Source organism: Neolamprologus multifasciatus, chromosome 11 (genome assembly GCF_963576455.1).
Source record: "Neolamprologus multifasciatus chromosome 11, fNeoMul1.2, whole genome shotgun sequence".
NCBI lineage: Eukaryota > Metazoa > Chordata > Actinopteri > Cichliformes > Cichlidae > Neolamprologus > Neolamprologus multifasciatus.
In genome coordinates, this window is record NC_140449.1 from 29,302,581 (window position 1) to 29,315,556 (window position 12,976).

Below are 12,976 nucleotides of genomic sequence, written 5' to 3' on the forward strand. Positions count from 1 at the left end.
CCTAATTTAATGTTTAAAAGCACTTGAAAAAGGCAAAAACCCATATAAAATTAGGGCAACAAACTGCATTGTATTTTTATGAGAAAGTTATTTTCTGTTATTTTATGGTATTATTTTTGGTGAATATTACTGTTTTTTTAGGATTTTTTTTTTACAGTGTGAGATCCATCACACCGAACAATATTTTTTGTTTGATGATGGTTTTCTCCTGTTTTTCGTAGTTAGGGAGGCAAGTTTCTGTCATTTGGTTTGATTCTTTTGATTAGGTAAGTTTGTTAAATCCTCGAGATAGGCTCCTTTTGTTTGTTGTTTTGGCATTAGGTCCACCCCAAAGCTATAATCAGCTCATTGTTTGTGTCAAATAACCTAACGAATCAATATATTGTAAATAAATCATTATCAAACTTTACCAATTGTGTGATGTGGCTGCTTGGCTCTGATGAAGATGGCTCACCCTTATGCTGTGGTCTGACCGCCCCTAGACGGGCCATAACAGCTGCGTCAAGGTTTGACATGTTGTGCATCCAAAGATTTGGAAGACATTTCTACACACCTTGGTTATAATTACAGATTTTTTTGAGTTACTTTTCCTTCCAATAATATCAATGGATATTTTCAAATTTTAAAAAAGCAGGTTGTCTTAACCTGTCTATGTGCCTAAATGCAGTGAGTGGCTGCCATGAGACTGGTTGATAATCAATCATTGTTTTAATGAGTGGTTTAACAGGTATATAAAGTGGCTGTTGTATTTATATTTATAATTTAATTATTCTACTAAATGTGCAATATTTCTATATTTTTTGAAGTAAGGAACACCATCACTCCAACACTAACCCCCACGACTATGTTCATGTAGGAAAACGAGTGACGTTTGTATTTTTTCGGCCATAGTTGGCACCACAAGGAGTTTGCATTAATGATTATTATTTACATGGTGCTGAATTACTCTATAAAAGCATGTAGTGCCATGAAACCATTGCTTGAACTTATATGTTCATGACTGAAATGCATGATTTGGTTTGTTCCTCTTTCAGTTTTCTGTGTTCATCCAACAGCAGACTGCCTGAAAACATACTGACCTCATGATCTTTCATTTACAGCTGACAGGTCAAATATTTATTTTGACCTTCACTTCTTTCCAAAACCACTTATTCCTGTAACTGCAGAATTAATTTCCTAGATTTTTAATGACCTTTCTGACCTTTCTGATTAGTTTCAATGAATTAAATATAAAATTGTAATAAGTGGATTGCCATAATATCATTTTCCATTCTACAAGTTTTCCATTACCATATTTCTAACCCTCAGAGAAAACTGTCATTTGCACACATGATAGTCTCATAGCAAGGTTAATATGGGTAGCTACAGCTAAAATTATGATTTTATGCCATTCTGAGGCAATAGAATATAATAGAATATTAGAATATTAGTCACTGAGATCAAATGAAAACACAAAGGAAATATTGTTGGAAATATCTTTGTCAGCTTGGTCGAATTTGGAATTTCAAGAAAGGAATTCTGGCATATGAAACATGACTGTGAGATACCTTCTTTGACAAAGCGATGTGCTTCTGTTGTGTTTATTCTGAACTTTAATCTTGCCTCTGCCATACTAATATAAAACAGAAACACAACTCTCAGTCTAATAAGAAGCTAAACTAAAACATAAAATAATAACGAGGAAACCCTAATCTGGAAATAAACCCAACTACACTGAACTAAAGATAAATAAATTAATAATTTAAAACTAAAAAACTTGATTGCTCATAGGGTGTAATGAAAAGGCTAAATGTGGGAAGTAAGACACTTTTAATGTGCAATAAAATGCTGATCGTGTGTACTTGTCATACTTTCCGAAAGTGTGCAATTGTGTGGTTCAATTTTTGAAAAAACCTCTGAATAAGTATTTTTTTGTTTACCTTCTATTTTATGTCTTATGCGTTCAACTAGTCCTCTCCTGCACTGTGAGGCAAACGGTGTAGCTTTTACTTTCGAAAGAGGAAGAACTGCGAGAGAACATGTGACACTTTGCTCTTAAATAATAGCAACAAGGAAACGCAGTCAGACTGGGTTTCCGCGCAGCAAAGATGAGTCCGACTAATCAAGGCAAGTGAAACACTTTCTAGTAATACTTTAATAGCTTTAGTAGAAATATTATGGCTGGTAAAACAAAAAGGCGGACATCGCCCCATAAAAAGCTTCATAATTTAGTTTACTTTCGTTTTTGTAGTTTCCAAAGACTTTTCTTTGTTCAGGCTGCAGGTGTGTTCAGCGATAGAAATACACTGTAACCTTGTTATAATGTCATCACAGTGAAGTAAAGTGTTTCTGTAATGTTTAATAATTGCAGAAAAATAAATTGTCCAAACACACTCGGTGTATTTTTAGTATATCCTTATGTAATTACACATTAGACAGGAAGGCTGTGCTGTGCAACTACGCTGTAGCATTTGTTTAGTAAAACAATTTAAAAGTAATATAAAACCGGAGTTCTTCGTTTTTGTATTTGTATTTATGAAACTGACAACAAAACGAAGCGGAAAAAAGAGCCAGTCAAAGTGCTTTGGGGGTAAAAGTCCAAGTAAAAATTGAATAGATAATGTAAGTTACTTAAATCACTTACATTAGTATGAGAAGCCTGATGAGTTATAAATTCTCGTTAAAAATATTATATATATCATATTACATTTAGGTTATACACTGAGGGTATTGTGTGTGTGGTTTGAAGAGGGTCCTTTCCCCAGCTGGGAACTGTACCAGGTGGAGCTTCATATTCATCGCTGTACTTGTTCATAAGTTTCACTTCAGGTCTCGTGACTGTGGCGTCATTTTGTAAATTTTGCACAGCCTTAAATATGTGGAAGTTATACTTGAGACTTCTCTTAACACTCAGATACTAAAGACACGGTGATCTATGCAAAAAGTTGTTTTTTAAAAAATGACTTTTGCTATGTAGATGAGGCCAATGAGCCACCTCAGTATAAAACCCCTGGAGACAACATCAGCACCAATTATAATCTGGTAACATGCTTGAACACTCAGTTCAAACAGAAGTGTTCAGTGGAATCACTTCACTGTCTTTAGTTTTGTATATTTGCTCTTAGTCATTGTAAGAAAACTGAGCAAACACTCTGCCTTTTTGCATTTTGAGGCCTGTTTGTTGATTCTTGTATGCCTTTTTCAGCTTGTTGCCAGCCTTTCTGATAACAAGTGACGTAAACCAATATTTACAATCATGTTTTTCCCCGTTCTGACTGAGAAGCAGATCAAGACAGTGAAATTGTGAAAGGTCTTTTAATTTGGGAAAAATTACCATGTATGAATCTAGGAAAATAGTTGTGGCTTCTGTTACCCTTTTAGAGTAAATGTTGGATTTTAATAAGAAGAATTAAATATCAGGGGCTCTCATAAACAAGTTCAGTTGTGCTCATATTTCACTAAACGCCTATTCTTTGTTTTGATTTCCATCTTTTTGTTGTTTTCTTTTTGTCAATATGTAACACAACTCTGAAAATATTTTGGCCTGTGTCGTGCCAGAGTCTCTATGTGTGGTTTTTTATGAAACTAAGGTCTGTTTCTGACTGGAAACTTGAGCTCTTTGCCAGGCAGGTTGTTTGTTAGTGAGCATCAGTCTCATCAAAGGTCAGGTGACATCCTGTCTTTTCGTGTCATCGTCTATGTTTGTGTGTTTGCAGGCCTGCTGTTGCTGCTCATCTCCCTGTGTGCCGGGGCAGCAGCCATGTTTGAATCCACACTGGATGCCCACTGGGAGCTGTGGAAGAAGACACATGGGAAGAGCTACAAAAATGATGTATGTGACAAAAAGCAGTAATATATATTTTTTAAAGTGTTATATTTGTATGTACAAACTCTGCACAAGGCTTATAATTAACTTATATGGCATTTTCACCTCATCTGCTCTTTCTTTATGTGAGGTGGAGGATGCTCACCGCCGGGAGCTGTGGGAGAATAACCTGAAGATGATTACCGTGCACAACCTGGAGGCCTCAATGGGACTTCACACCTATGAACTGGGCATGAATCACATGGGAGACCTGGTGAGACACTCTCTTGCTTCATTAATGTTTTTGACTTATGATATTTTTTATTCATTAATGGTGATTGTATTAATGATGTTGAAAAGGTCAACAGGATCAAAGCTGATCCATATTGAAGAGTAGCTGGGTGTGTGATAGATGATAGATTACTGGCAGAAAACTGAGGCTATAAGTGGCTCAAAAGTCTTTGTGTTCAGGCCCAACAGAGTTATGTCAAAACACTTGACCATCATTTTCCACATAAAACCTCCACAGTGATGCTGGCTCAAAACCTCATGCCACAGTTATATGATCAGTTTCCACCTGCCCCTCAAAATACTTTTTTTCACTTCCTGCGTTTACATCTACACTTCTGCAGCTCACATTTTTAGCTTCTGTAGAAGCACCCTTTCTTCCCTTGTTGCCTTCTCTCATGTTTAAGCTAATGAATGAGAAACTAGAAGTTTACATCAAGAAATATCTCGAGCTTTATGACCCACGAATGGAAAAAAATAAAGTCTGGTGAGATGGAGTTCTGGAAAATTATTCTTGAGGTGAAAAGTCTACATTGTTAAAAAAAAAAAAAAAATCCTAGAAAAACAGTAATATTCCGGTAGATGGGGCGCCAAAATAATACCATGAAATAACAGAAAATAACTTTCTCATAAAAATACGGTTATTTTCAGTAATGACAATACAGTTTGTTGCCCTAATTTTACATGGCATTTTGCTTTTAAACATTAAATTAGGAACATTTTAATGTGATCAAACAATGAAATTACCTTTAAACAAGGTCAATGAATGTGGCAATATGAATAATAATACTTAAATGTACAGAAATATACACAGCAAAATCTCCAGTGTTAAATTAACACTAGAGAGTGTCTATATGTGTCCACTCTTTTGAGTGTTAAATATAACACTGTTGAGTGTTAAATGAACACTTTTGACAGTGTTGTATTTTTAAAAGTAACCTAGTCAGTTTTCACGATTAACAATGACTAACACTGAGCAGTGCTGATTTTCTAACACTGGAATATTTCTAACATTTTGAGTTATCTTCCAGAAAATCAGCACTGCTCAGTGTTAGTCATTGAAAATCTTAAAAACTGACTAGGTTACTTTTAAAAATACAACACTGTCAAAAGTGTTCATTTAACACTCAGCAGTGTTATATTTAACACTCAAAAGAGTGGACACATATAGACACTCTCTAGTGTTAATTTAACACTGGAGATTTTGCTGTGTACAGTTAACAGTTGGTTTAAATAATAATGGATTGCACACCCTGGGACAGACTGACAGAAGTGAGGCTGCCATATTGCACCATCGGCCCATCTGGCCATCACCAGTAGGCGGTAGGTAAAGTGTCTTGACCACGGACACAACGACCGAGACTGTCCAAGCCGGGGCTCGAACAGGCAACCTTATGATTACAAGGCGAACTGCCAACGCTTGAGCCACAATCGCCCTAAATAGCGACAATAGTAATAATTATTTTATGTAAACAACGTTTATAGGAATCATGTTATATATTTTGCATAGCATTACATTTGAATTTAACAGTTCAATCCTTCAAATAACGGACAAATATTTGTGCAATCATGATACATTTGTGAATGTATTTTAACAATCTATATATGCATATGTACAGACAAAAAACAAGAAAATTATGTTTTATTACATTACAGTGATTTTACGTTAATTTACATTTACATGTGGGGCGATCATGGCTCAAGAGTTGGGAGGCCACCTTGTAATCGGAAAGTTGCCGGTTTGAGCCCCGGCTTGGTCAGTCTCGGTCGTTGTGTCCTTGGGCGAGACACTTCACCCGTTGCCTACTGGTGGTGGTCAGAGGGCCCGGTGGCGCCAGTGGCCGGCAGCCTCACCTCTGTCAGTGCGCCCCAGGGTGGCTACAATGTAGCTTGCCATCACCAGTGTGTGAATGTGTGTGTGAATGGGTGGATGACTGGATATGTAAAGCGCTTTGGGGTCCTTAGTGACTAGTAAAGCGCTATATAAAATACAGGCCATTTTTTTACCATTTTACATTTGAAATGTGAAATCACAGTCTATTTATGTAAATTCAATGATATTCTAGAAGAACAGAACAAAACTGTAAAATACAAGTAAAATACATTTATATTAGGACTTTTTCTTACAGTGTAGCTTAAATCAAAAAGACAGCCACCATGGCCTTTTGTTGTCTTGCGACGTTTGGTCTTCCTGTTCACACATCCTGTTAGTGCTTGGAGCGGCACAAGATGCACCACAATGTTTTTACAGCTTCAGCTGCCTGCAGCTTGGTTAGTAGTTGGATTAGATGCAAAGTTTGATTATGAAATTAAACATTAAATTTTTTAATTAAATTAATTAAATTAAATGATTTAAATGATGGAGACTTTGAAATAACAATAAAAATTTTAAAAGAAGTTTATTTGTTTTTTTAAGTTTAAACCAACTTTAAAGTTTTTAAGTTTTTAGTTTGTACATAAAGCACTGAAAGAAATAAAGGGTGTGTTAACACATAAACTGATAGTGGAGTCGCCATAGTCCTGGTTTTCAGGTTTTTGTTTTTTGTTAACTTCATGTTTCTGGTTTTCCTAATATTGTGTTTCATCAGTGTTCTCCTTTCTCTGTCTTTATGTTCCGTGTCAGTTTTCATGTTTCAGTGTCTTCATATTTTGTATTTAACACATTCGCTTAATTTTGCACACTGCCAGGAATGTTATTAGGGCATTTTTAATATGTGCTCATAAAAATCTGATATGGTAGTTATTTATTTACATATGACCTCTTGCAACAGCCGGAACAGCAAGCTGAAACTATTCTCTTTTTTGACTGCTTTCTCCATTCTGCTAATATTAAAAAGGTTCTCATTGTCCAGGAGAGGTTATCAACAATCACCAAATGACACATGCTTGTATTTGCTTTGAGGGAAAAAAAAATATTAAAATGTAATTCAGTTATCAGTGTTCATCAGTAGTTCAGTATTGTAGCAAAAATCAACAAACACTACAATAATTACACATGGGCAGCATAAATTTGTGTGTTTTTGTACTTAGAATTATAGAAGATTAAAATGGCTCTAATGAAGTCGGGACATTATAACATATAAATATTGCATAGGGGAGATTTATATGAAAAATTAAAGCTGTTAGAAAGTTTATAAAGCACATTGAAGTTGAAAACTTTTATAACTGTCTGCCAACTGTGACTGGCTTTTGTTTCTTATTTCATCATTGGCATTTTGTTTCTCATAGACAGAAAAAGAGATCCTGCAGTTTTTTGCCAGTCTCACTCCTCCCACTGACATCCAGAGGGCGCCGTCTCCCTTTGCAGGGGCATCAGGTTCTGGCATACCAGACACCATGGACTGGAGAGAGAAGGGTTGTGTCACCAAAGTCAAGATGCAGGTAAAAAAAAAAAGAGGGCATTTAAATCAATGTATTTGTATTAGTGCTGCTGAGAAGAGCAAAAACATTTGATGTCTCATAGCCACACAGGCAGTAGTGTCAACATATCCCCCACTCATCCTGTTCCTTATTCTTTGAATAGGTTCATGTTTACACAGGATGTCATTACCACAATTGCTAGTTTAGCAATTATTTCTTCACATCCATTTGCTTTGGTGCAAAGAAGGTGGGTGGCACGGTCTTACAGGGTTTTTTTTAACCTAGATACTTTCAAAACTGTCTCGTTATCTTCGTTTTTGGATGATTAATATAAAAAAATGAAGGTGAAATAAGGAAATATATGTCTCAATGTTCTGCCTTTTCTTCCTATATGTAAATAGTCCATTCCAAAGCTTCACTTTATTTGTCTCTAGAAACTTTTAGTGCTAAAATATGCATTACTTTAGGATATTTTAAATCCATATGACTTTCTGTGCTAAAATTGCTTTGCATAGAGTCTAAGGGGAAAAATCATACAGATAAAGATAAATAATTTTAAAAGAAAGAAACCGATTTTGATGCCCAATTTATTTTTAACTTGTGTTGTGCAGATGAATATCATTTAACCAGAGACACACACATATTGATTTTGGCATTGCTTCTGTTCTGTGCAACACAGTTAATGTAACTGACCAAAAAACATTCTCATGTAGTCACTTGAGTTCTTTAACCTCCTACACCCTGCTGGACCCTTGCTTCACCTCTACAAACGCCTGTTGAGCTGCCAAACACAGAAATGTGTGAAATGATGCTCAAGGAATTTATTCTATTTCTGTCTGATGTAGTGACAAGCTACAAGAACATTGTTGAAGGGGGATTTTTCACTCAGTCTTTATTTATTATTATATCAATGAATTGTATATATTAAATCAAAATCAAGATGATTTCTTTATGGATTTCTAAGAAGTGTGGAAAGAGACTAGAAAGGAAAACTCAAGCAACAGAACTAATATAAAGAACACCTTTGTTGCCAGACCAGTGTGTTTCAGCTTGTTTATTTTGTCACAGCTACAAGTGCAGTCAGATATGTAATTTGGGGTCAAAGTTTTACAACCGTAATTCCAAAAGTGTTGGGATGCTGTGTAAAATACCTTTTGCTAGTTAGTCTAATTATTTTCAAAACTTTTGTTGCCTCCGTCCCAACATTTTTGAGACATCTCAAACAGCCATGAAACAGCCATGAAATTCAAAATTGAATTCATATTTGTCATGAAATTGTAAAACGTCTCAGTTTCAACATTTATGGGATTTGCAAATCACTGCAGGACTTTTTTTGTAGTTGGTATTGTAAAAAAGTGCATCAGTGCTATTAAGATAGACATTTAGAGGAATACTGAGAATATAAGGATATTTGTATTTTAGATCCTATGGGTTTGTTTTTGTTTTATCTTAGGGTGCTTGTGGATCTTGCTGGGCCTTCAGTGCTGCAGGGGCCCTGGAAGGCCAGTTAGCCAAGAGTACAGGAAAACTGGTGGATCTCAGTCCTCAAAACCTGGTGGATTGTTCCGGCAAATATGGTAACCATGGCTGCAACGGGGGCTTCATGAACCGAGCTTTCCAGTATGTCATAGACAACCACGGAATCGACTCTGATGCTTCATACCCATATACAGGACGTGTAAGTAAACACACAACCTTTTTTTGGCCCTATAAGCACACTTTTGTGCTAAAAGAACATACCTACGTACTTAACTGCTATAATATTAGTAATAGGTGAATGTTCATAAGGTAAAACCAAAACATCTGACTTCATTATTTACAGTAAAAATTGAGTAGACAGGAGCAAAGCTACTTTATTTTTTATTATACACATAAACTTTAATCTAAGGAATGTTACTATTTTTTAATATGTTTATATAATGTTAGTTTATGTTGTCTTTGTCTAATTTTCAATTAAATATTGTGTTTAAATGATTTTCAGTCATCATAATCTGTTTTATTTCTGTTGTTCATACAATGTGAACAAAGTTTTGCAAAAAAATAATAAACACAGGACTCTAACACAAGCTTTACAAAACCCTGTATGAGACACCTAGGTGGGTGTATAAACACCAGCAAGAAGTTGAGTCTGATTCTTCAGGCTGTAGACAGCAACACTCACACTGTGGTCAGCTGTTAACGTCTCTTTGGAGCAACAATAAATTAATCGGAGCGGACAACATGTTTGTCCTCCAGGCTTTATGTAGTTCGCTGTTGTTTGTGTGGAGGAGGCCAGTTCTGAGACGTTTCAACAGACTGTTCCAGCCTCGCGGGGGTGGCGATGTTTTTAATTTTAGAAAAAGATATTTGAAAAAGCAACTTTTTGATGTTAAATATTCTATAAGCATAGTGACCAAAAATATTAAATATGGACATGACAATATGCGTGTATTTTGAAAAAATCTTTAGGTTTAGTTTTGTCCTGAAGTACAAATTATGAAACCACTGACTTTCTCTATTATGAGTGAGGTGCAGTTCAGTCAGAGGAGAGCCTGTTTCCCAGTGTCTGGTGACTAAAGGGTGGTTTAAAAAAACTGCAGCTCATAATCCAAAATAATCCACAACTTTGAGAAAGTATCATTCATATGTAAAATGTCACATTAGAATGGGCAAGTAGAGCAAGCTCAAGGACTGCTCTGCTGGTTGGTGTCACTTCTAGTGGTATGAGGTCCTTCCTCCCAGTTTGTTCAGTTCTGCCTTAGGGCAGCCTTGTATGTTGTAAACAAGAATAATTTAAGATTTGTATTTTTTTATTTTTTCCCTGACTGCATCAGATCCTTTAACATTTTGTCCTTTAACTTCAGGATGATCAGTGCCACTACAACCCAGCAACCCGTGCTGCCAACTGTTCCAGTTACCAGTTTCTGCCTAAAGGGGACGAGAACGCTCTGAAGCAGGGCCTTGCTACCATTGGACCCATTTCAGTGGCAATTGATGCTAGGCGGCCCAGATTTAGTTTCTATAGAAGTGGTAAGATGCACTTTGTCAGGTGTCAAGTGTACTCTTGTCTATTAATATGTAAATACAGATGGAAAAATAGTTTTGAGAAGTTTGGAGGAATGAAGATGTTTTGAGAAAAACTTGAATTAATAAAACTTTATTGTTTTTAGCTTTTTGGAATGTTACAATGAGATTGGTAATTCTTCTTATAATTTCAGGAGTGTATAATGACCCATCATGCACACAAGAGGTGAATCACGGTGTGTTGGCAGTGGGCTACGGCACTCTGAATGGACAAGACTACTGGCTCGTAAAGAACAGGTGAGACATTTTCACTAATTTCTCTTGAATCTGGGTTATATATACAAAGTGATTTTATGGACAGGGCTTCTATTGTCTTCCACTATCTGTTCACTAATGTGGTGCATTCTGGAGGACTCTAGAAGACAAACAGGAAATGAAAGAGAGAAGTCAGCGCTTTTTAGGAAAGTACATATCATTAACATGCAAAGACTGATTGTTACATTCTGTTCAGACTTTCAGTTTTTGCTGACAGGACTAAAGTGGATTTCTTTAAATTATATATTTTTTTTAAACTTAAGCAATAAATCTCCAGACTGTTGGGCTGCGATATACCAGTTGGCCTTCATCATTAAATTAAAGTTTAATCAAACAATAGTTAATCCATAGAAACATCAAGACTTCAAAAGAATACAGCCAATCAAGAGTTTGGACATACCCTTGTATATAAGTTCCCTATCCGTATTAATAATTAACCATACACTGCAACTTGTTAAATGTAAAGAAGAAGAAGAAGAAGAAGAAGAAAGACAGCTTTGTTAATGTTTTTTTTATTTATTTTTGTTCATGTTTATTCATAGATTAAATAAAGCAACCAGCTGCTGATGTCAGGTTTAAGTTTAGAATTCATATGAATAAGCATTTAAAGCATTTTTTTATCCACTGCACCTGGTTTTATGTTCTTGTGTTTTCTTTTTTCTGTGAATACTTTGTGTTATTTGAAATAGTAAAAAGTTTTAAGTAATAGTAAAAACTGAAAAACAAGATAAAAATGGCTTAATGCATAATTATGACATGTGGAGTTTTAAAAACAGTTCAGTTTCACTGATGAGCTATTATTTCATAATGATTTTTTTATTTTATTTTACTCTCCAGCTGGGGAACAACCTTCGGAGATCAGGGATACATCCGGATGGCACGCAACACAGGCAACCAGTGTGGCATCGCTTTGTATGCCTGCTACCCCGTCATGTAACTGTAATGTGCACTGAAGTTAAATTCTTGCAAAAAAAAAAATTCATATATGATGACCCTTTTTTATATGATGACCTCGAAGCTGTAATGGAATACAGTTACTCATATTTTGTATTTTAAATACGTAACGGCGGTACATGTATTCCATTACACTCCAACACTGTGGATATCATTAACTACTAAATCTGGGGGTAACCAGAAGTACAGACGTCTGTCCAAGGCTACAAGGTTTCATTAAAAATATGTTTATATCTATTGTAAAAAGCTGTGACTTTACCGGATCTTTAGCGCTGGACAATTGTATATTTTTTGACTTCTGCTTTGTTGTTGATACTGATATTATGTAACCTGACTCAATATAAAAATAAAACATTGTCCAAAAATCTGGTTCCTTATTCACAAAATAATGGACACGGAATTATAATATGTAAATTCATAGATGTTATGGTGATGGGTCTGTTACTGAGCATTTATGTTTTTGGACTTCTGGCCTTGTTTTCTTACGATGGTAGTGATTTATGTTTTTTAGTAATTTTCTGGTATTATTGAGTTTCCTGGTTTAATCATTTAGATTTCTGGTTCTTAATTACTTTGAGTTAGTTCCCTTTTGTTCCCTCTCGTTTGCCTTTGTGTATCTTTATTATGTGAGTCTCCCTTTGTCCCTCGTCAGATCCTTGTCATGTTCATCATCCGTCATGTTTCAGGTCTCAGGTTTCCTTGTTCCAGGTACCTTGTGTTTAGTTTTTGCAGTTTAGTTTTTGTTGATTTAATCTTAGTCTCCCTTTTGCTTTGGTTGTATTTTGTGCAGTCAAAAATAAAAAGCTCACTTTTATTGGTTCCTTATTCAGAAAAAAGTCAGAATTCTGACTTTTTTCTCAGAATTCTGAAAAAAAAATTTGATGAAAAAGTCAGAATTCTGAGAAAAAAGTCAGAATTCTGACTTTTTTCTGAATAAGGAACCAATAAAAGTGGGCTTTTTATTTTTGACTGCACAAAATACAACCAAAGCAAAAGGGAGACTAAGATTAAATCAACAAAAACTAAACTGCAAAAATTAAACACAAGGTACCTGGAACAAGGAAACCTGAGACCTGAAACATGACGGATGATGAACATGACAAGGATCTGACGAGGGACAAAGGGAGACTCACATAATAAAGATACACAAAGGCAAACAAGAGGGAACAAAAGGGAACTAACTCAAAGTTAATTCTGACTTTAATCTCAGCTTTTTTCTATGTCATCTTAAAATAGTCATGTGATTTGGAGGTGCAGCGTGTCCGTGGACCA

General features: G+C 35.5%; 2 protein-coding genes across 6 annotated transcripts in view; both read left to right on the top strand.

The window, feature by feature from the left end:
- Positions 1-12,976, top strand: part of atg5 (ATG5 autophagy related 5 homolog (S. cerevisiae)) — a 445,274-nt gene that overhangs the window by 326,868 nt on the left and 105,430 nt on the right. The gene's annotated exons all lie outside the window — the stretch shown is intronic.
- The window catches only part of LOC146508766 (cathepsin S-like), a 28,734-nt gene continuing 17,721 nt past the window's right edge, over positions 1,964-12,976 (top strand). The window contains exons 1-8 of one of the 2 annotated variants that reach the window (XR_014876873.1): positions 1,964-2,106; positions 3,696-3,811; positions 3,936-4,058; positions 7,301-7,453; positions 8,886-9,110; positions 10,276-10,441; positions 10,630-10,732; positions 11,588-11,768. Coding sequence is in view for 1 of the 2 variants with exons in the window: in XM_085177529.1 (XP_085033655.1) it covers positions 2,088-2,106; positions 3,696-3,811; positions 3,936-4,058; positions 7,301-7,453; positions 8,886-9,110; positions 10,276-10,441; positions 10,630-10,732; positions 11,588-11,687 (1,005 nt within the window). In the remaining variant the exon portion in view is untranslated. Of the gene's footprint in view, positions 2,107-3,695; positions 3,812-3,935; positions 4,059-7,300; positions 7,454-8,885; positions 9,111-10,275; positions 10,442-10,629; positions 10,733-11,587; positions 12,070-12,976 lie in introns of those variants that run through there. The other variant, XM_085177529.1, reaches the window with a different exon arrangement.